Raw genomic sequence first — 24,649 nt, 5'->3', positions numbered from 1 at the left:
GAGCGTATAGACAATAGACAATAGACAATAGGCGCAGGAGTAGACCATTTGGCCCTTCGAGCCAGCACTGCCATGATCATCCCAAATCAGTACCCTGTTCCTGTCTTCTCCCCATATCCCCTGACTCCACTATTTTTAAGAGCCCTACGTAGCTCTCTCTTGAAAGCATCCAGAGAACCTGCCTCCACCGACCTCTGAGGCAGAGAATTCCACAGACTCACCACTCTCTGTGAGAAAAAGTGTTTCCTCGTCTCCGTTCTAAATGCGCTGAAGGGTCTGTCGTATGTGAGAGGTCCTGGGTAGATCAGAAGGAGAGAGAAGAAAACGGGAGAGGAGCATGCTATCTGAAATTGGGCTGCCATCAGGTTGTAGACTGCTGCCCAAGCTGAATATGAGGTGCTGTTCCTCTTTGAGTCTGAAACATAGAACAGAAACATAGTAAGTAGGTGCAGGAGTAAGCCATTAGGCTCTCTGAGCCAGCACCACCGTTCGATATGATCACGGCTGATCATCAAAAATCAGTGCCCTGTTCCTGCTTTTTCCTCATATTCCTTGATTCCGTTAACCCTACGAGCTAAATCTAAAGGGCATGTCCCACTTGGAGATTTTTTCGGCAACTGCCGGCATCATTGACTGACGTATCAGGTCGCTGAAAAATTTGTGGCGTGATGTGACGCAGTATGATGCGGCGTGACGCGGCGTGGTGTGATGTGGCGTGGCGTGGTGTGATGTGGCGTGGCGTGGTGTGGCGCGGTGTGATGTGGCGTGGCGCGATGTGATGTGGCGTGGCGTGGTGTGATGTGGCGTGGCGCGGCGTGGCGTGGTGTGATTTGGCGTGGCGCGGTGTGATGTGGCGTGGCGCGATGTGATGTGCGTGGCGTGGTGTGATGTGGCGTGGCGTGGTGTGTGGCGCGGTGTGTGATGTGGCGTGGCGCGATGTGATGTGGCGTGGTGGTGTGGTGTGATGTGGCGTGGCGCGGTGTGGCGTGGTGTGATGTGGCGTGGTGCGGTGTGATGTGGCGTGATGGCGCGGTGTGATGTGGCGTGGCGCGGTGTGTGTGGCGTGGCGTGGTGTGGTGATGTGGCGTGGCGCGGTGTGGCGCGGTGTGATGTGATGTGTGGTGCGGTGTGATGTGGGCGTGGCGTGGTGTGATGTGGCGTGGCGTGGTGTGATGTGGCGTGGTGCGGTGTGATGTGATGTGGCGTGGCGCGGTGTGATGTGGCGTGGTGCGGTGTGATGTGGCGTGGCGCGGTGTGATGTGGCGGCGTGGCGCGGTGTGGGTGTGGCGTGGTGCGGTGTGATGTGGCGTGGCGTGGTGTGATGTGGCGTGGCGCGGTGTGATGTGGCGTGGCGCGGTGTGATGTGGCGTGGCGTGGTGTGTGTGTGGCGTGGCGTGGTGTGGTGTGGTGTGTGATGTGGCGTGGCGCGATGTGATGTGGCGTGGCGTGGTGTGATGTGGCGTGGCGCGGTGTGGCGCGGTGTGATTTGGCGTGGTGCGGTGTGATGTGGCGTGGCGCGGTGTGATGTGGCGTGGCGTGGTGTGATGTGGCGTGGCGCGGTGTGATGTGTGATGTGGCGTGGCGTGTGTGTGGCGCGGTGTGATGTGGCGTGGTGCGGTGTGATGTGGCGTGGCGCGGTGTGATGTGGCGTGGCGCGGTGTGATGTGGCGTGGCGTGGTGTGATGTGGCGTGGCGTGGTGTGATGTGGCGTGGTGCGGTGTGTGATGTGGCGTGGCGCGGTGTGATGTGGCGTGGCGCGGTGTGATGTGGCGTGGCGCGGTGTGATGTGGCGTGGCGCGGTGTGTGATGTGGCGTGCCGCGGTGTGATGTGGCGTGTGGTGTGGTGTGGTTGTGGCGTGGCGTGGTGTGATGTGGCGTGGCGCGTGGCGCGGCGTGGCGTGGTGTGATGTGGCGTGGCGCGGTGTGATGTGGCGGTGGCGCGGTGTGATGTGGCGTGGCGTGGCGCGGCGTGGCGTGGTGTGATGTGGCGTGGCGCGGTGTGATGTGGCGTGGCGTGGTGTGATGTGGCGTGGCGTGGTGTGGCGTGTGATGTGGCGTGGCGCGATGTGATGTGGCGTGGCGTGGTGTGATGTGGCGTGGCGCGGTGTGGTGGCGCGGTGGTGTGGCGTGGGCGTGGCGCGATGTGATGTGGCGTGGCGTGGTGTGATGTGGCGTGGCGTGGTGTGTGGCGCGGTGTGGCGTGTGGCGTGGCGCGATGTGATGTGGCGTGGCGTGGTGTGATGTGGCGTGGGCGCGGTGTGATGCGCGGTGTGATGTGGCGTGGTGCGGTGTGATGTGGCGTGGCGCGGTGTGATGTGGCGTGGCGTGGTGTGATGTGGCGTGGCGCGGTGTGATGTGGCGTGGCGCGGTGTGGCGCGGTGTGATGTGGCGTGGTGCGGTGTGATGTGGCGTGTGGCGTGGTGCGGTGTGATGTGGCGTGGCGCGGTGTGATGTGGCGTGGCGTGGGTGTGATGTGGCGTGGCGCGGCGTGGCGTGGTGTGATGTGGCGTGGCGCGGTGTGATGCGGCGTGGCGTGGTGTGATGTGGCGTGGCGTGGTGTGATGCGGCGTGGCGTGGCGTGTGTGATGTGGCGTGGTGCGTGTGTGATGCGGCGTGGCGTGGTGTGATGTGGCGTGGCGCGGCGTGGCGTGGTGTGATGTGGCGTGGCGTGGTGTGATGTGGCGTGGCGTGGTGTGGCACGGTGTGATGTGGCGTGGCGCGATGTGATGTGGCGTGGTGTGTGATGTGGCGTGGCGCGGTGTGGCGCGGTGTGATGTGGCGTGGTGCGGTGTGATGTGGCGTGGCGCGGTGTGATGTGGCGTGGCGTGGTGTGATGTGGCGTGGCGCGGTGTGATGTGGCGTGGCGTGGTGTGATGTGGCGTGGCGCGGTGTGGCGCGGTGTGATGTGGCGTGGTGCGGTGTGATGTGGTGTGGCGCGGTGTGATGTGGCGTGGTGCGGTGTGATGTGGCGTGGCGCGGTGTGATGTGGCGTGCCGCGGTGTAATGCGGCGTGGCGTGGTGTGTTGTGGCGTGGCGTGGTGTGATGTGGCGTGGCGCGGTGTGATGTGGTGTGGCGTGGTGTGACGCGGTGTGATGCGGCGTGATCACTTATTGACGCACGGTGTTTTTTCATGCCTCGCAACATTTATTTGTCGCCGCTAGATTTTGAAATGTTCAAAATCTTTTGGCGACACTGATATGACACCGGCAGTCGGCGCAGAAATCGCCAAGTGGGACAGACCCTTAACTCTCTCTTGAAGGCCCAAAATGAAGGTTAGCGCCAATTTGTCAGCCAAGAGGGAACTTGCTTGCTTCTAATTAGCCACCCCTGTTACTGCAGCAGCTGTACCTTTAGCCAGCTGACCTCGTTTATTTTCTCCTTGTACACATGCCAGTGCCTTGCTTCTCATCCCATTTCTTTCTATTCCCAATTCAGTGGTGTTGAAGCAGGTCATTAATAGTGGCATGCATAAGTTGTACTGTGCTTCTCTCTTGTGGCCTCAAAATTATTTAAATACCTCTGCAATTCACTCTCTGTAATCCTCAGGCTTTTAAATCATCCGATTCCCATTTCTCCATTTCAGTTTAGTTTGGACCAGGATTTGATCCAGACTACGAGTTCTGTCTGCTCGGAGTTTGTAGTTTCTTCCCGTGACCCAGCGTGGATTTTCACCGAAAACTTCCGTTTCCTCCCATACTCCAAAGACGTACAGGTTTGTAGGTTAATTAGCTTGGTATCTATGTAGAAATTATCCCTAGTGTAGGATGGTGTTAATGTGCGGGGATCACTGGGTCGGTGCGGACTCGATGGGCCGAAGGGCCTGTTTCTGCGCTGTATCTCTAAGCTAAACTAAATTCCTTGCGTGTGAGGAGTGGATGAGAAAGTGAGTTAACATAGAACTCGTGTGAATGGTTGCTCAGTTGTCAATGTGGACTCGGGGGACGAAGCAACTATTTCGATGCTGGATCTCGAAGCTAAAACAATACGCATACACACACACACACACACACAGCACCCAAGGTCAGGATTGAACCCAGGTCTCTAGAATAGTGAGGCAACTGCTCTACTAGTTGTGCCATCTTTTGATTTTAACCCCTCTTCCCACTCTAACTGGGGTGGCACAGTGGCGCAGCGGTAGAGTTGCTGCCTCACAGCGCCAGAGACTCGGGTTCAATCGCAACTACGGGTGCTGTCTGTACAGAGTTTGTACATTCTCCCCGTGACCAGTGTGGGCTTTCTCCGGGATCTTCCAAAGACGTACAGGTTTGTAGGTTGATTAGCTTGGTAAAATTGTAAAGTGTCCCTAGTGTGTGTTGGATAGTGTTAGTGTGCGGGGATCGCTGGTCGGCGTGGACTAAGTGGGCCGAAGAGCCTGTTTCACACACTGTATCTCAAAACTAAACTAAACTCAGCAAAGGAGGGCACGTATATTGGAGCATTGAGCCACTGTGCAACATCTCTGCATCACTGTGGCCCAGTTATGCTCATGCAAATGGATGACGATAGACTGTTTATTGCAGACAGCGCCGAGACACAAATCAATTCTAAGTATCATTATAAATGGATCTGCCGATCACAGTGATTTCACCACAGAATCAAGAAAACAGGGAAACAAGTAGCGCCTTTTAACAATTTGAGAACCATGAGACCCATGGTGGCCATGTTTTGGTCACCAGTCTATAGGAAAGATTCCATCAAGCTTTCATATGAGGACTTTCATATGAAGTCAGGACTCTCATATGAAGGACTTTCATATGAAGAAAGACTGGATAGACTCGGCTTGTACTCGCTAGAATTTAGAAGATTGAGGGGGGATCTTATAGAAACTTACAAAATTCTTAAAGCTAGATGCAGGAAGATTGTTCCCGATGTTGGGGAAGTTGAGGGCAAGGGGTCACAGTTTAAGGATAAAGGGGAAATCCTTTAGGACCGAGATGAGAAAAACATTTTTCACACAGAGAGTGGTGAATCTCTGGAACTCTCAGCCACAGAAGGTAGTTAAGGCCAATTCATTGGCTATATTTAAGAGGGAGTTAGATGTGGCCCTTGTGGCTAAAGGGATCAGGGGGTATGGAGAGAAGGCAGGTACAGGATACTGAGTTGGATGATCAGCCATGATCATATTGAATGGCGGTGCAGGCTCGAAGGGCTGAATGGCTTACTCCTGCACCTGTTTTCTATGTTTTCTATGTTTCTATGTTAAGAATGGCCTGATGACCTGTGCATTAGGGAGAGATTGAGCAGGCTGGGAACGCAAGAGGATGAGGGGGTGATCTTTTATAGGTGTTTTCAAAGAGTCAGAACCAACATGACGGGAAAGCCTCGTGTTTTACTGTTTAAGCAAATCCATTAACTGATGGTAAATTAATTGGATGTTAAGGTGAACTGTTGCAGGACTTAATTCCACGGAGCACAGGAGGATGATGGGATGATCTTATAGAGGTGTACAAATCATGAGAGGAATAGATCGGGTAGATGCACAGAGTCTCTTGCCCAGCGTAAGGGAATCGAGGACCAGAGGACATAGGTTTAAAGTGAGGAGGGAAAGATTTAATAGGAACCTGAGGGGGTAACTTTTTTTTACACAAAGGGTGGTCGGTATATAGAAATTAACATAGAAACATAGAAATTAGGTGCAGGAGTAGGCCATTCGGCCCTTCGAGCCTGCACCGCCATTCAATATGATCATGGCTGATCATCCAACTCAGTATCCCGTACCTGCCTTCTCTCCATACCCCCTGATCCCCTTAGCCACAAGGGCCACATCTAACTCCCTCTTAAATATAGCCAATGAACTGGCCTCAACTACCCTCTGTGGCAGAGAGTTCCAGAGATTCACCACTCTCTGTGTGAAAAAAGTTCTTCTCATCTCGGTTTTTTAAAGGATTTCCCCCTTATCCTTAAGCTGTGACCCCTTGTCCTGGACTTCCCTAACATCGGGAACAATCTTCCTGCATCTAGCCTGTCCAACCCCTTAAGAATTTTGTAAGTTTCTATAAGATTCCCTCTCAATCTTCTAAATTCTAGAGAGTATAAACCAAGTCTATCCAGTCTTTCTTCATAAGACAGTCCTGACATCCCAGGAATCATATGGAACGAGCTGCCTGAGGTGGTAGTTGAGGCAGGTACTATCGCAACGTTTAAGAAACATTTAGACAGGTACATGGATAAGACAGGTTTAGCGGGATATGGACCAAACGCAGGCAGGTGGGACTAGTGTCGATGGGACATGTTGGTCGATGTGGGCATGTTGGGCCAAAGGGACTGTTTCCACTCTGTTTGACTCTCTGACCCTATTCAATGTAATTGCTCTGTGATTACAATCCTCTTGTACAAAGATGCAGGCACAGTGGTAGCCTCACAGTTGAATAACCTTTCACTATTCCAGAGACCAAATTCAAATGAGGCAGCTGTGGGAATTTAAATTATTTTAGTAATTAGTAGAAATTACAGAGTTGTGGGTGTAGCCCATTCCATACACAAACCAGCCTCCCCCTTCCCCTCAATTGACCCTGCTTCGGTAAACAATAGACAATAGGTGCAGGAGTTGGCCATTTGGCCCTTCGAACCAGCAGCGCCATTCAATGTGATCATGGCTGATCATCCCCAATCAGTACCCAGTTCATGCCTTCTCCCCATATCCTCTGATTCCGCTATTGTTAAGAGCCCTATCTAGCTCTCTCTTGAAAGCATCCAGAGAACCTGCCTCCACCTCCCTCTGAGGCAGAGAATTCCACAGACTCACCACTCTGTGAGAAAAAGTGTTTCCTCATCTCCGTTCTAAATGGCAGCCAACATAATCATGGGCATCTTACACCCTGGTCATTCCCTCTTCTCCCGTTATAAAGATACAAAGGATATATAAGCTTGAAAGCATGTACCACCAGATTCAGGACCAGCTTCTATAGGTCTTCTGAACCGTCCTCTCATAAGCTCAGGGTCTAGTTCCCATCTTCCAACCTACCTCATTGTAGCCCTTGTACTTTTTTTTAAAATCTGGCACTTTCTCCGTAACTAACACTCTATGTTGCACTCCAGTAAGTTTACCTTTGTATTCCGTGATGTACTTGTGTGTGGCTTGTTTCTACTCACATTTGGATTTTGACTTTAGAGGTACATCGTGGAGACTGGCCCTTCGGCCCACTGAGTCCACACTGATCGACGATCACCCCGTTCACTAGCGCTATCCTACGCACTCGGGACAATTCACCTCTGAGAGAAAACACAACATTATTTCCGACCTAAGTGGGTGATCCTTGCCTTGATTCTCCCACGAGGAAACATCCTCTCCACACCCACCCTTCCAGGAGCCCCTGGGAACAGAAATCAGTTCAATTCACCAGATCTTTATTTAGATTAAATATGTGTTTACACTTTCCAGGACTGTTTCTACTCACCTGGACTCTGTTTCCTGTGTTGTATGTAAACTCACCAATACTGTTTCTGGGCTCTGGGCTTTTTTCTCTGCTTCTTATAAACTGAGTTTGGCTCTGATCCCCACACTCCTTTCTCTCATCAAGGTAAAGTTAACCACACCCTCTTTACTCACTGTGACCCAGTTTTCCATGCTACCACCAAACTCATCTGGGCTCTGCTGTTCCAGGTGTCAACTTCTGTACATTGGTGAGACCAAGCGCATCCTCGGCGATCGTTTCGCTGAACACCTCCGCTCAGTCCACCTTAACCTACCTGATCTCCTGGTTGCTCAGCACCTCAACTCCCCCTCCCATTCCCAATCTGACCTTTCTGTCCTGGGCCTCCTCCATTATCAGAGTGAGGCCCAATGCAAATTGGAGGAACAGCACCTCATATTTCGCTTGGGCAGCTTACACCCCAGCAGTATGAACATTGAATTCTCTAACTTCAAATAGCCGTTGCTTTCCCATTCTCTCTCTCCATCCCCTCCCCCTTCCCAGTCCTCCCACCAGTCTTACTGTCTCCGACTACATTCTATCTCTGTCCCGCCCGTTCCCCAGACATGAGTCTGGAGAAGGGCCTCGACCCGAAACGTCGCCCATTCCTTCTCTCCATAGATGCTGCCTGTCCCGCTGAGTTACTCCAGCTTTTTGTGTCCATCTTGGGCTCTTACTGAAGCGCACTGCAAATCTGTTTTCTTGGTCCTTTTAAGGGCCTGTCCCACTTGGCGATTTTCTCGGCGACTGCCAGCATCATATCAGTGTCGTCAAAAAATGTTGAACATTTCAAAATCCAGGGGCGACAAAAAAAATGTTGCGACACTTGAAAAAACATTGTGCGTCATATGTCATCACGCCGTGAACTTTTCGGTGACCTGGTACGTCAGTCAATGATGCCGGCAGTCGCCATAAACAATTGCCAATTGACAAGCCCTTTAGAGTCTTAATTGCAAGGACCACAGGTACATAGTATCTTGCAGGTGGATATGGTGGTGAAGATGGCTTTAGACATCATTCACGACTTTGTGTACGGAAGTGGGACAATTAAACCTACAAACCTGTACGTCTTTCGAGTGTGGGAGGAAACCGAAGATCTCGGAGAAAACCCATGCAGGTCACGGAGAGAACGTGCAAACTCCGTACAGACAGCACCCATAATTGAGATTGAACCCGGGTGGTGCTGGAAGCGCTTGTAGGCAGCAACTCTACCGCTGCACCACCATGCCGCCCCATTGGATAAAAATTGGTGGTTACACAAAAAAGCTGGAGAAACTCAGCGGGTGCAGCAGCATCTATGGAGCGAAGGAAATAGGCAACGTTTCGGGCCGAAACCCTTCTTCAGACTGCCAGACTGTCAGATAAAAATTGGTAACTGTCCCTAGTGTATGGTGTTAATGTGCGGGGTGATCATTGGTCGGCTCAAGCTTGGCGGGCCAATGGGGCATGTTTCCCTGCCCTACCTCTAAACTGACCGAAAACTGAACCACAGCATGAAATTGCCCACCGATCCCACCCATGGCCAGGTCAGGTTAAAAATCACTGCAACCTTGGAGGAGTGCTCGAAATGAAGTGCGGGATGAGTGAGCAGTTAACAAATCTGTGCCTTATTTATCGTTTGGGGAAGTTGAGTTACTGCAGCACTACCGAAACCATTAAAGCTAGTCTTCTTATCTTACTCCTCAAAGCCCAACGGGACTGACAAAAAATATATCTCCAGATGTGCCTCATAGAATTGAGTGTTTGAGATTTCTAGTGCAATAGATCTTTACATTGCAGTTGGGGGAGTTTATGTTTTTGTATCCTTTGAGCAGCTTCTGGTGCTGCAAGATGATTAGATTTTTGGAGGAATGCTTTTGATTTCAGTTGCCAACCCCTGTGAACTGACCTAAATATGAATGACTATTTTGTTTCCAGCGAGGGTGAAGAATGGATGTTATTTTGTCTTTGTAGCAGTCTGCTTTCCAGACATAGGCTTGCTATTGAGAAAGGGCTCTGCTAGGTCAGTGGGGCCTTTTGTAGAACAGAAGCAGCCAGGCGCTACTGGACTGATTCCCTTGGATGGAAGAAGAGAAATAAATTCACTTGATTCCTTAATTTCAGTTAAGTTTAGCCTATTGCCACGTGTTCCGAGGTACAGTGAAAAGCTTTTGTCCAGTCAGTGGAAAGACAATACACGATTACAATCAAGAAATTATCAGTGTATACATGCACGATAAGGGAACAACGTTTAGTGCAAGGTAAAGCCTGTAAAGTCTGGTCAAGGATAGCCCGAGGGTCACCAATGAATAAGATAGTAGTTCAGGACTGCTCTCTGGTTGTGATATTTTTTGGTTATATTATAGTTTGGTAATAGACAATAGACAATAAGTGAAGTGTAGGCCATTCGGCCCTTCGAGCCAGCACTGCCATTCAATGAGATCATGGCTGATTGTCAACAATCAGTACCCTGTTCCTGCCTTCTCCCCATATCCCCTGATTCTGCTATCTTTAAGGGCTCTATCTAACTCTCTCTTGAAAGTTAGGGGGAGTACAGAGAGAGTACAGAGAAGGTTCACCAGACTGATTCCTGGGATGGCAGGACTTTCATATGAAGAAAGACAGGATAGACTCGGCTTGTACTCGCTCGAATTTAGAAGATTGAGGGGGGATCTTATAGAAACTTACAAAATTCTTAAGGGGTTGGACAGGCTAGATGCAGGAAGATTATTCCCGATGTTGGGGAAGTCCAGAACTAGGGGTCACAGTTTAAGGATAAGAGGGAAGTCTTTTAGGACCGAGATGAGAAAATCATTTTTTACACAGAGAGTGGTGAATCTGTGGAATTCTCTGCCACAGAACATAGTTGAGGCCAGTTCATTGGCTATATTTAAGAGGGAGTTAGATGTGGCCCTTGTGGCTAAAGGGATCAGGGGGTATGGAGAGAAGGCAGGGATGGGATACTGAGTTGGATGATCAGCCATGATCATATCGAATGGAGGTGCAGGCTCGAAGGGCCGAATGGCCTATTCCTGCACCTATTTTCTATGTTTCTATGTTTCTATGAAAGCATCCAGAGAATTGTCCTCTACTGAATTCTGAGGCAGAGAATTCCACAGATTCACAACAGTTGTACAGAGCCCTAGTGAGACCACACCTGGAGTATTGTGTGCAGTTTTGGTCCCCTAATTTGAGGAAGGACATTCTTGCCATTGAGGTAATGCAGCGTAGGTTTACAAGGTTAATTCCCGGGATGGCGAGACTGTCATATGCGGAGAGAATGGAGTAGCTAGGCTTGTACACTCTGGAGTTTAGAAGGATGAGAGGTATTCTCATTGAAACATGCCAGATTGTTAAGGGCTTGGACAGGCTAGAGGCAGGAAACATGTTCCGAATGTTGGGGGAGTCCAGAGACAGGGGCCACAGTTTAAGAATAAGGAGGAAGCCATTTAGAACGGAGACGAGGAAACATTCTTCTCGCAGAGAGTGGTGAGTCTGTGGAATTCCCTGCCTTAGAGGGTGGTGGAGACGGGTTCTCTGGATGCTTTCAAGAGAGAGCTAGATAGGGCTCATAAAAATAGCGGAGTCAGGGGATATGGGGAGAAGGCAGGAATGGGGTACTGATTGGGAATGATCAGCCATGATCACATTGAATGGCGATGCTGGCTCGAAGGGCCGAATGGCATACTCGTGCACCTATTGTCTATTGCCTATTGTCTATTGTCAAATCATTCATGTATATCGTAAATAGCTGCGGTCCCAGCATCGAGCCTTGCGGTACCCCACTAGTCACTGCCTGCCATTCTGAAAGGGACCCGTTAATCCCTACTTTTTGTTTCGTGTCTGCCAACCACTTCTCTATCCATGTCGGCACTCTACCCCCAATACCATGTGCCCTAATTTTATAAACATATAATAACCATGTAACAATTACAGCACGGAAACACGCCATCTCGGCCCTACAAGTCCGTGCCGAACAATTATTTTCCCCTAGTCCCATCTACCTGCACTCAGACCATAACCCTCCATTCCTTTCCAATCCATATACCTATCGACCACCAAACCGGAAAGTAGACTATTATCTGAATGGTGGCCGATTAGGAAAAGGTGAGATGCAACGAGACCTGGGTGTCATGGTACACCAGTCATTAAAAGTAGGCATGCAGGTGCAGCAGGCAGTGAAGAAGGCGAATGGTATGTTAGCATTAATAGCAAAAGGATTTGAGTATAGGAGCGGGGAGGTTCTCCTGCAGTTGTACAGGGTCTTGGTGAGACCACACCTGGAGTATTGCGTACAGTTTTGGTCTCCTAATCTGAGGAAAGACATTCTTGCCATAGAGGGAGTACAGAGAAGGTTCACCAGACTGATTCCTCGGATGTCAGGACTTTCATATTAAGAAAGACTGGATAGACTCGGTTTGTACTAGCTAGAATTTAGAAGATTGAGGGGGGATCTTATAGAAACTTACAAAATTCTTAAGGGGATGGACAGGCTAGATGCAGGAAGATTGTTCCCGATGTTGGGGAAGTCCAGAACAAGGGGTCACAGTTTAAGGATAAGGGGGAAATCTTTTAGGACCGAGATGAGGAAAACATTTTTCACACAGAGAGTGGTGAATCTCTGGAAGCCACAGAAGGTAGTTGAGGCCAGTTCATTGGCTATATTTAAGAGGGAGTTATATGTGGCCCTTGTGGCTAAAATGATCAGGGGGTATGGAGAGAAGGCAGGTACAGGATACTGAGTAGGATGATCAGCCATGATCATATTGAATGGCGGTGCAGGCTCGAAGGGCCGAATGGCCTACTCCTGCACCTATTTTCTATGTTTCTATGTTTCTATGTTTCTATCCAATTTATTTTTAAATGATAAAATCAAACCTGCCTCCAACACTTCCACTGCAAGCTCATTCCACACAGCTACCACTCTCTGAGTCAAGACGTTCCCCCTCATGTTACCCCTATACTTCGGTCCCTTAATTCTGAAGTCATGTCCCCTTGTTTGAATCTTCCCTACTCTCAGTGGGAAAAGTTTGTCCACGTCAACTCTGTCTATCCCTCTCATCATTTTAAAGACCTCTATCAAGTCCCCCCTTAACCTTCTGCGCTCCAAAGAATAAAGACCTAACTTATTCAACCTATCTCTGTAACTTAGTTGCTGAAACCCAGGCAACATTCTAGTAAATCTCCTCTGTACCCTCTCTATTTTGTTGACGTCCTTCCTATAATTAGGCGACCAAAATTGTACACCATACTCCAGAATTTGTCTCACCAATGCCTTGTACAATTTTAACATTACATCCCAACTTCTATACTCAATGCTCTAATTTATAAAGGCTAGCATACCAAAAGCTTTCTTTACCACCCTATCTACATGAGATTCCACCTTCAGGGAACTATGCACAGTTATTCCTAGATCCCCCTGTTCTACTGCATTCCTCAATTCGCTACCATTTACCATGTACGTCCTATTTTGATTTGTCCTGCCAAGATGTAGCACCTCACACTTATCAGCATTAAACTCCATCTGCCATCTTTCAGCCCATTCTTCCAAATGACCTAAATCTCTCTTTGACTTTGGAAATCTACTTCATTATCCACAACACCACCTATCTTAGTATCATCTGCATACTTACTAATTCAATTTACCACACCTTCATCCAGATCATTGATGTACATGACAAACAACAGTGGACCCAACAGATCCCTGAGGTACCCCACTAGTCACCTGCCTCCAACCTGACAAACAGCCATCCACCATTACTCTCTGGCGTCCCCCATTCAGCCACTGTTGAATCCATCTTGCTACTCCAGCATTTATACCCAAAATTGAACCTTTTTAACCAACCTTCCATGAGGAATCTTGTCAAAGACCTTATTACGCCTACCGGGATGAGGTGGAGCAACTGACAGTGTGGTGTGAAGAAAATAACCTGCTCCTCAACACCTTAAAGACAAAGGAAGTAATAATAGACTTCAGGAAGAACAAAACGGACATGGTACCATTGACTATCAGAGGGGACTGTGTAGAGAGGGTGGCGGATTTCCGCTTCCTGGGAATCCATATTGAGGAGGACCTGACGTGGAGCGTGAACACCACTGCCCTGCTGAAAAAGGTCCAGCAGAGACTGCACTTCCTGAGGGTGCTCAGGAAGAATAACATCACTCAGAGACTGCTGCTGTCCTTTTATCGGTGCTCCATTGAGAGCATACTAACATACTGTGTATGCGTGTGGTACACTAGCTGCACAGCGGCTCAGAGGAAAGCGCTCCAGAGGGCCATTGACAATGCCCAGAGGATTGTCGGCTGCCCTCTCCTTACCTTGGAGGACTTACACAGTTCCCGCTGCACCAAAAAATCCCAGAATATCATAAAGGACATTTCCCACCCCGGACACTCCCTGTTTGAACTGTTGCCGTCAGGCAGACGGTACAGATCTACAAGGACAAGGACAAATAGACTAAAAAACAGTTTTTACCCCACTGCTATAAAAGCACTAAATGTAGCCGCCAAGGAACGCAGGGGCGATACAGACTAAGGGACTGTGGTAACTGTGGAATCAACAGAAGGATGGAGGGTTGGGTGTGTATGCGTGCTTTGTCCGTGATATTTATTTAGTTGTTTATCTTTAATATTTTACCTTGTATGTATCATTAGCTTTTAGAAATGTTTGAATGCTGCACTGACTGGCTGACATTTTAAATTTCGTTGTACATGGTTCATGTTACAATGACAATAAAGAAACTATTCTATTCTATTCTATTCTAAACTCCATATAGACAACGTCCACTGCTTTACTCTCATCAATTTCCCTAGTAACCTCTTCAAAAAATTCAAGATTAACCAAACATGACCTTCCAGACACAAATCCATGTTGACTGTTCCTAACCAGACCCTGTTTATCCAGATGCTTACACATATTATCTCTAAGTATCTTTTCCATTAATTTGCCCACCACTGAAGACAAACTAACAGGTCTATTATTGCTAGGTTTACTCTTAGAACCGTTTTTAAACAATGGAACAACATGCGCAGTACGCCATTCCTCCGGCACTATTCCTGTTTCTAATGACCTTTGACATATTACTGTCATTGCCCCTGCTATTTCTACACTAATTTCCCTCAATGTCCTAGGGAATATCCTGTCAGGACCTGGAGACTTATCCACTTTTATATTTTTCAAAAGTGTCAGTACTCTTTTTCTTTAAATCTCATAGTATCCATAGCTACTCTACTTGTTTCCCTTACCTCACATAATTCAATATCCTTCTCCTTGGTGAATACCGAAGAAAAGAAATTGTTCAATATCTCCCCCATCTCTTTTTGGCTCTGCAGATAGCTGTCCACTCTGTCTCTCTAATGGACCAATTGTATCCCTCGTTATCCTTTTGCTATTAATATAGCTGTAGAAACCCTTTGGATTTACTTTCACCTTACTTGTCAAAGCAACCTCATATCTTCTTTTAGCTTTTCTAATTTCTTTCTTAAGATTCTTTTTACATTCTTTATACTCAAACACCTCATTCCATGCTGCCTATAATTACTGTAGATCTCTCTCTTTTTTCCGAACTGTGTCCAATTTCCCTTGAAAACCATGGCTCTTTCCAATTTTTACTATTTCCCACTATTTGCCCACTAATCTCCTATGTGGAACCTTATCAAATGTTTTCTGAAAGTCCAGGCACACTACATCCATTGGCTCTCCATTGTCCATTTCCCTAGTTACATCTTCAAAAAATTCCAGAAGATTAGTCAAGCATGATTTCCCCTTCGTAAATCCATGCTGATTCGGACCGATCCTGTTACTGCTATCCAAATGTTCGGCTATCTCATCTTTTATAATTGACTCCAGCATCTTCCCCACCACCGATGTCAGGCTAACTGGTCTATAATTCCCTGTTTTCTCTCTCCCGCCTTTCTTAAAAAGTGGGATAACATTAGCTACCCTCCAATTCATAGGAACTGATCCTGAGTCTATATAACATTGGAAAATTATCACCAATGCAGGTTTCCAGAGCCACTTCCTTAAGTTCCCTGGCATGCAGACCATCAGGCCCTGGGGATTTATCAGCCTTCAGTCCCATCAGTCTATCCAACGCCATTTCCTGCCTGATGTGGATTTCCTTGAGTTCCTCCGTCATCCCAGATCCTCTGGCCACTACTATATCAGGAAGATTGTTTGTGTCCTCCTTAGTGAGGACAGATCCAAAGTACCTGTTCAACATCTGCCATTTCCTTGTTCCACATAATAAATTCATCTTTTTCAGTCTTCAAGGGTCCGACTTTGGTCTTAACTAATTTTTTCCTCTTCACATACCTAAAGAAAGCTTTTGCTATCCTGCTTTATATTCTTGGCTAGCTTAATATAATAATAATAATAATAATAATATAATAATAATAATAATAATAATAATAATAATAATAAATAATAATAATCTTTATTGTCATTGTACAAGACAACAAAATTTTGTTGGAGCAGTCCTCCAGCTGCACAGGAATATGAGTATAAAATACGTTTAAAAAAGAACTATTAAAAAAATGAGACTATAAACATATAGGAGTATGGGCGGGTGTGTGAGAGAGAGGGGGGGAATCAGTGTGGGAGGGGGATAGAGTTCAGTAGTGTCACAGCTCTATGGTAGAAGCTGTTTTTTAGTCTTGTCGTGTGGGCACTCAGTGTCCTGTATCGTCTTCCTGAGGGCAGGGGGGTGAAGAGGCAGTGTCCAGGGTGTGTGCTGTCTCTAATGATGCCCTTGACCCTCCGGATGCAGCGGGTCCGGTAGATGTCCTCCAGTCTGGGGAGCTGGGTGCCAGTGATCCTCTCAGCAGTCTTAATGACGCGTTGGAGAGCTTTCCTGTTCTCTGCGGTGCAGCCAGAGTACCATACTGTGATGCAGTATGTGAGAACTGACTCGATGGCTGACCTGTAGAAGCTCACCAGCAGCTGTTGTGGGAGACGTGCCCTCTTCAAGCACCTCAGGAAGTGAAGCCTTTGAAGTCCTTTCTTGGCCGTCGCCGTGATGCTGACGGTCCAGGTCAGGTCGTGGCTGATGTTGACCCCGAGGTACCTGATGTTCTGCACAGCCTCCACTGTCTCGCCGTTAATGGTGATGAGCTGATGGACGAAGGTCTTCGGTCTCCTCCTGAAGTTCAGGATCATCTCCTTTGTTTTTTGCTGCGTTGAGGATCAGGTTGTTCTCACGGCTCCAGCTCACCAGGTTCTCTACCTCTGTCCTGTAGGCGGCCTCGTTGTTACTCGTGATCCTGCCTACCACGATGGTGTCATCTGCAAACTTTTAATATGGTGTTGGCCTCGTGGGTGGGTTTGCAGTCGAGAGTGTAGAGGGAGAAGAGGAAGGGGCTCAACACACAGCCCTGTGGTGCACCGATGTTCAGGGTGATGCTGGAGACCTGCCTCCCCATGCGCACAGTCTGTGGTCGGCCGGTGAGAAAGTCCAGGACCCAGCTGCTCAGGTGTGTGTTGAGGCCCAGGTGGTCCAGCTTGGTGACTGGGGGGGGGATGGTGTTGAAGGCGGAGCTATAATCTATGAATAGCATCCGCACATAACTGTCCCGCTGGTCAAGGTGTGTCAGGGTGAAGTGGAGGGCCAGTGACATTGCGTCCTCCGTCGACCTGTTTGCCCTATAGGCAAATTGGTGGTGGTCTAAGGAGGGGGGGATGCTGTTCTTTAAGTGTCCCAGTACCAGACGTTCGAAGCACTTCATCACCACCGGTGTCAGCGCCACTGGCCGATAGTCGTTGAGGGACCTGATGGCTGATTGTGGCTGTCTTGTGGCATGTTGGGACGGAGGCCTGCAGCAGGGAGGTGTTAAACAGGTCCGTGAGCACCGCAGTCAGCTCCCCTGCGCAGTGCTTCAGAACCCGCCCTGGTACTCCGTCAGGTCCGGTGGCCTTGTTGGGGTTGGTGTGCTGCAGGGTCCGTCTCACGTCGTGGGGGTTCAGAGTCAGCACCGGTGGTGAGGGTCCCTGCTGTGCCCGTATGTTGTCAGATTCAGATTCAGATTCAGATTCAATTCAATTTTAATTGTCATTGTCAGTGTACAGTACAGAGACAACGAAATGCATTTAGCATCTCCCTGGAAGAGCGACATAGCAAACGATTTGAATAAATAATAATAAGTGTCCGGGGGGGGGTGGTGATTGGCAGTCACCGAGGTATGTTGTTGAGTAGAGTGACAGCCGCCGGAAAGAAGCTGTTCCTCGACCTGCTGGTTCGGCAACGGAGAGACCTGTAGCGCCTCCCAGATGGTAGGAGAGTAAACAGTCCATGGTTGGGGTGAGAGCAGTCCTTGGCGATGCTGAGCGCCCTCCGCAGACAGCGCTTGCTTTGGACAGACTCAATGGAGGGGAGCGAGGAACCGGTGATGCGTTGGGCAATTTTCACCACCCTCTGCAATGCCTTCCGGTCGGAGGCAGAGCAGTTGCCATACCATACTGTGATGCAGTTGGTAAGGATGCTCTCGATGGTGCAGCGGTAGAAGTTCACCAGGATCTGAGGAGACAGATGGACCTTCTTCAGTCTCCTCAGGAAGAAGAGACGCTGGTGAGCCTTCTTGATCAGAGTAGAGGTATTGTGGGTCCAAGAGAGGTCATCGGAGATGTTGACTCCCAGGAACCTGAAGCTAGAAACACGTTCCACCTCCGTCCCGTTAATGTGGATGGGGGTGTGCGTGCCGCCTCTGGACTTCCTGAAGTCTCCAATGAGCTCCTTGGTCTTCTTGGAGTTAAGGGCCAGGTTGTTGTCAGCGCACCATGCTGCTAAGTGCTGGACCTCCTCCCTGTAGGCCAGCTCATCGTTGTTGCTGATGAGGCCAATCACCGTTGTATCATCTGCATACTTGATGATGGTGTTAGTACCATGTACAGGTGTGCAGTCATAGGTGAAGAGGGAGTAGAGGAGGGGGCTCAGCACACAGCCCTGAGGAACGCCAGTGTTCAGAGTGAGGATTGAAGAGGTGTGCTTGTGTAACCTCACAGACTGGGGTCTGTTGGTTAGAAAGTCCAGTATCCAGTTGCAGAGGGAGGGGTCGATGCCCAGGTTACCGAGTTTGGTGATCAGTTTTGATGGTACAATGGTGTTGAATGCTGAGCTGTAATCGATGAACAACATTCTTACGTAAGTGTCTCTGTTGTCGAGGTGGGAGAGGGCGGAGTGAAGTGCCGTTGAGATGGCATCCTCCGTACTCCTGTTCTTGCGGTAGGCAAACTGATAGGGATCCAGTGTGGGGGGTAGGCAGCTTTTGAGGTGTGCCAGGACCAGCCTCTCGAAGCACTTGGTGATGATGTGGGTAAGTGCAACTGGGCGGAAGTCGTTGAGGCTTGCCGCAGTGGACCGCTTGCCGCAGTCACTGCTGTCGGCGCAGTCAAACCTGGCAAAAGAAAACAGTTCAGGTCGTCAGGGAGGGATGAGCTTTGTGCGTGTGTGGAGCTGTTGTAGCCGGTGATGGTTCTGATGCCCTGCCACATGCGTCGAGAGTCTGAGCCGTTAAAATGCTCCTCGATACGCTTCGTGTAGCGGCGCTTTGCTTCCCTGATGCCCTTCCTCAAACTGGACCTTGCTGTTCTGTAGGCCTCTGCATCACCTGAGTGGAAAGATGCATCCCGGGCCTTCAGCAGACCAGGTACAGCGCCATTCATCCATGGCTTATGGTTGGGGAGTGTCAGCATTGTCCTGTGTGTGGTGACACTGTTCATACAGAAGGTGATGTAATCCAATACTGATAAGGTGTAGGTGTTGAGGTCTGTGTGGTTGTTGTGAGTGGCAGCCTGTTTAAAGATGTCCCAATCAGTGTACTCAAAGCAGTTCTGTAGCCTGTCCATGGCTCCTTCTGGCCAGACCATGATGGTGTGAACTGTTGGCTTTGTCCTTGCAATGAGGGGTCTGTATGCAGGTGTTAAGTACAGACTGATGTGATCGGATCGGCCAAGATGGGGGCAGGGGGACGCTTTGTAGCCCTTGACAATGTTGCAGTAGACCTGGTCCAAGATATTGTTCCCTCTGGTCGGAAAATCAATAAACTGGTGAAATGTTGGCATTACAGTCTTCAGCTTGACGTGATTGAAGTCTCCTGCTATTAAAAACACGCCGTCTGGGTGGTTGTTTTTCAGCTGGTGGATAGCATCATGCAGACTAGCCAGTGCTAGCTTAGCGTTAGATTGCGGTGGTATGTAAACAGCAGTGAGGAACACCACTGTAAACTCCCTTGGCAGATAAAACGGTCTGCATTTCACTGTAATAATCTCCAAGTCCGGGGAGCAAAAAGTCTCAACAATGTCAGTGGCGGTGCACCATGAGTTACACACAGATATGCACACACCACCGCCTTTATCCTTACCGGAGTCAGCTGTTCGGTCTGCTCGATAAACAGTCCGGCCTGCTAACTCAATAGCAGCGTCAGGGATGTTCGGATTCAGCCAGGTTTCGGTGAAGAAGTCAAGTCAAGTCAAGTCAAGTCAAGTTTATTTGTCACATACACATACGAGATGTGCAGTGAAATGAAAGTGGCAATGCTCGCGGACCTTTGTGCAAAAGACAAACAACAAAACAACCAAACAAATTATAAACACAATCATAACACACATATTCTTTTACATAATAAATAATGGAAGAAAAAACATTCAGTAGAGTTAGTCCCTGGTGAGATAGGCGTTTACAGTCCGAATTGCCTCTGGGAAGAAACTCCTTCTCAACCTCTCCGTTCTCACCGCATGGCAACGGAGGCGTTTGCCTGACCGTAGCAGCTGGAACAGAAGAAAGCACAGCTAGTTATCCTGATTGAGTGAAGCCTCAGTCTGAGTTCGTCAATCTTGTTGACAATGGACTGGGCGTTCGCTATAAACAGGCTGGGCAAAGCTGGTCGTTCCGGTGAGCTCCTCAGCCTAGCGTGGATGCCGGCCCGCTTGCCCCGCTTTTGCTTCCTCTCCCGTCTCCGTCCCCGTCTGCCCCGCTTGCTGCTTTGACTCGTTTTCCAGGCAGGCACCGCTGTGCGGAGCAGCTCCTCCGATATAGCAGATGGAGGGGGTGGAATGAAGTTTGTACTCCGAATATTCAAGATGTGCAGTCGGGTATAAGTTATGTTCATTCCCATTTGAAGGGAAAGGCTCACAGTGCAGAAAGTAAACATTAAAAAAAACACGAAAAACACCGGCAACTAGAGGGAGAGCTCCGAGCCGCTGCGACTGTGCGCGCCGCCATTTTCCCCAGCATTTCCCTAGCTTGCCTTCATACCTCATCTTTTCTTCCCGTATTGTCTTTCTGGTTATCTTCTGTTGTTCTTTAAACATTACCCAATCCTCTCGCTTCCCGCTCATCTTTGCTACGTTGTACTTCTTCGCTTTAATATTTATACTGTCCCTGACGTCCCTTGTCAGCCATGGTCGTCCCTTTCTCCCCTTGGAATCTTTCTTCCTCCTAGGAATGAACTGATCCTGCACCTTCTGTATTATTCCTAGAAACACCTGCCATTTTTGTTCCACTGTCATCCCTGCTCGTGTATCTTTCCAGTCAACTTTGGCCAGCTCCTCCCTCATGGGCCCATAGTCCCCTTTATTCAACTGCAACACTGACTCCTCCAATCTACCCTTCTCCCTCTCCAATTGTAGATTAAACCTGACCATGTTATGGGCACTGCCTCCTAATGGCTCATTAACCTCGAGGTCCTTTATCAAATCTGGTTTATTACATATCAATCAAATCCGGTTCATTACTTAACATTTAACACAAGGAAGGAAAGGACAGGCTGTTGGCGAGGCAGCTATTGCTGGCTCCACCTGGTGTATTTACCTCAGAAGTTCACATTCTCCACCAACCCACATCTTTTTTTAATCCCATCTTCCCCGTCTTTATTCGTGTTTCACATAGGAGCTCAGTCCTTGCAAAACCCAAAATAGACATTGAAAAATAAACTGCAGATGTTAGCAATCAGAAATTCAAGCAGAAACCACTTAAAAAGCTCAGCAGGTCCCCCCCTCTTCTGTATGAAGAGAAACAGGGAAATGTTACAGGTTGAAGATGAAGGTTCCTAAGGTCACAAGTGATAGGAGCAGAATTAGGCCATTTGGCCCATCAAGTCTACTCCGCCATTCAATCATAGCTGATCTATCTCTCCCTCCTAACCCCATTCTCCTGCCTTTCTCTCCAAAACCCCTGACACCCGTACTAATCAAAAATCTATCTATGGTACACAAAAATGCTGGAGAAACTCAGCGGGTGCAGCAGCATCTATGGAGCGAAGGAAATAGGCGACGTTTCGGGCCGAAACCCTTCTTCGCTCCATAGATGCTGCTGCACCTGCTGAGTTTCTCCAGCATTTATGTGTACCTTCAATACCAGCATCTGCAGTTCCTTCTTAAACACAAGAACCTATCTATGTATGCCGTAAATATCCGTTGACGTCCATTAAGGGGTTGGACAGGCTAGATGCAGGAAGATTATTCCCGATGTTGGGGAAGTCCAGAACAAGGGGTCACAGTTTAAGGATGAGAGGGGAAATCTTTTAGGACCGAGATGAGAAAATCATTTTTTACACAGAGAGTGGTGAATCTATGGAATTCTCTGCCACAGAAGGTAGTTGTGGCCAGTTCATTGGCTATATTTAAGAGGGAGTTAGATGTGGCCCTTGTGGCTAAAGGGATCAGGGGGTATGGAGAGAAGGCAGGGATGGAATACTGAGTTGGATGATCAGCCATGATCGTATCGAATGGCGGTGCAGGCTTGAAGGGCCGAATGGCCTACTCCTGCACCTATTTTCTATGTTTCTATATTTCTATGTCCTCCACAGCATTCTGTGGCAATGAATTCCACAGATTCACCACCCTCTGACAAAATAAATTCCTCCTCATCTCCTTCCTAAAGGAACGTCCTTTAATTCTGCGGCTATGGCCTCTGGTCCTGGACTGACTCTCCCACTAGTGGAAACATCCTCTCCACATCCACTCTATCACCATCACTATTCAGTAAGTTTCAATAAGGTCCTCATCCTTCTAAACCCCAGCAAGTACAGGCCTGGAGCCTGATTTTTGACTGGAAACCTTAATTCTGTTTCTCTTTTAAAACTCCGTTCCAAAACTTGGGTTATTGGCTAATTTTACCCGAATGCATTGGTCTGCACAGTGGTGTGAAGGAACACATTTAGTTCCGTTTATTGTCACATGTGTTGAGGTACAGTGAAAAGCTTTTGTTGGGTTCTAACCAGTCAGTGGGAAGACAATATATGATTACAATCAAGCCATTCACAGTGTGCATTTAGATAGTAAAAGGGAATAATATTTAGTGCAAGATAAAGTACAGTAAAGTCCGATTATAGATAGTCCGAGGGTCTTCAATGAGGTAGATAGTAGCTCAGGACCACTCTCTAGTTGGTAAGACGTTTCAGTTGTCTGATAACATCCGGGAAGAAACTGTTCCTGAATCTAGAGGTGTGGGTTTTGTGAGGTTGGTTGGAGGATTGGGACTCTACCCCAGCTTATAGAAGGACCTTTAGGGCAGCACGGTTGTGCAGCGGTAGACTTGCAACGCCGGAGACCCGGGATCAATCCTGACTACGGGTGCTGTCTGCACGAAGGTTAAACGTTCTGCCCGTGACCTGCATGGGTTTTCACCGAGATCTTCGGTTTCCTTCCACTGGCTTGGTGTAAGTGTAAATTGTCCCAAGAGTGTGTAGGATAGTGTTAATGTGCGGGGATCGCTGGTTGGCGCGGCCCCAGTGGGCCGAAGGGCCTGTTTCCGCGCTGTATCTCCAAACCAAACTAAACTAGATCATCTGGATAAAAATCTGTTCCTGAGTCTGGTGGTGCTTGCTTTCAAGTTTCTGTATCTTCAGCCCGATGGGAGCGGGGAGAAGAAGGAACGACCGGGGTGGGACAAGTCTTGATTGATTGATACTTTATTATCATATGTGACACGTCTTGCTGAAATTGTTTGTTTTGCAGACCATACACCATGCATCTTCCATAAGAGCCCAGACAAAGTTACAAAGTGTTTGTTCTCAGCGACTCCCCCTCCCTCCCCATGCCGGGTCCCTCTGCGTTCTGGGCTGCCCCTCCACACCGGGTATTCCTTCGTTCTCTGTGCCCCACCCCTCCCCTATGCCGGGTCCCTCTGCGTTCTGGGCTGCGAGTCCTCATCCGACCACCCAATCTTTGATTACGCCGGCTGCTTTCCCAAGGGAACGCTGAAAGTGTAGCTCGAGTCGATGGTGGTGCGTAATGGACTGAGTGACAGTCTAGGCTACATCCACAGCTATCCCCAGACCAAGCTGCGATGCTGCCCGACAGTCTGCTTTCCACCCTGTGCTTTGAGTTACCTAATCAAGTAAAAGCAAAGTAATTGTGATGAAAATGTTCCGCCACTCTTGCCCAACGCTGTTGCGGAATACAGTCTCCGTCCAACGTGGTGAACATCAAGGGCCCGGTGTTTTTTAAATTTTTCCTTTGTGTTGAAATCCATGCCTCTGTTTACTCTTCTCCACCTTCTCCCCGGCAGATCGAGGCTAGCAGACTTCCAAACACGCTGTCAGCCCTCCACACAGTCGGCGAGCGGCTGCCTCAGGGAGAACTACGCTGCGTGTCTGCTCTCCTACACCGGCGTTATAGGTGAGAGCCAGGCTCCTTGTCGGCTAATTTGCAACATTACACTGATCTTTATTCGAAATGCATTGCTGATCGAGGTAAAGGGCGAGATTGCCGGGGTGAGTGGAACACTATCCCATTCATAGAAACAGAATGAGCGTCGCTCAACACCTCCCTTTAACTTACCTGACCTCCCGGTTGCTCAGCACTTTCACTTCCCCTCCCATTCCCAATCTGACCTTCCTGTCCCGGGCCTCCTCCATTGCCAGAGTCAGACCCACCCAGCACAAATTGGTGGAACAGCACCTCATATTTAAGAATAAGGAGTAAGCCATTTAGAACGGGGATGAGGAAACACTTTTTCTCACAGAGAGTGGTGAGTCTGTGGAATTCTCTGCCTCAGAGGGTGGGAGGCGGGTCTCTGGATGCTTTCAAGAGAGAGTTAGATAGGGCTCTTAAAAATAGCGGAGTCAGGGGAAATGGGGAGAAGGCAGAACCGGGTTACTGATTGGGGATGATCAGCCATGATAACATTGAATGGCGGTGCTGGCTCGAAGGGCCAAATGGCCAACTCCTGCACCTATTGTCTACCGTCTATTGTCATATTTCGCTTGGGCAGCTTACAAGCGGTATGAATATTGACTTCTCTAACTTCAAATAGCCCCTTG

The 24,649-nt window shown here is 48.8% G+C and overlaps 1 protein-coding gene across 1 annotated transcript in view; it reads left to right on the top strand.

The window, feature by feature from the left end:
• Positions 1 to 24,649, top strand: part of gfra4a (GDNF family receptor alpha 4a) — a 270,519-nt gene that overhangs the window by 215,080 nt on the left and 30,790 nt on the right. The window contains exon 5 of the mRNA XM_055643327.1: positions 23,896 to 24,005. Within this exon, the coding sequence (XP_055499302.1) occupies positions 23,896 to 24,005 (110 nt within the window). The remainder of the gene's footprint in view (positions 1 to 23,895; positions 24,006 to 24,649) is intronic.

This window comes from Leucoraja erinacea, chromosome 1 (genome assembly GCF_028641065.1).
Source record: "Leucoraja erinacea ecotype New England chromosome 1, Leri_hhj_1, whole genome shotgun sequence".
NCBI classification, from domain to species: domain Eukaryota; kingdom Metazoa; phylum Chordata; class Chondrichthyes; order Rajiformes; family Rajidae; genus Leucoraja; species Leucoraja erinaceus.
Note: the sequence above shows the minus strand (reverse complement) of the source record. Positions and strands in the feature narration are given on the sequence as shown.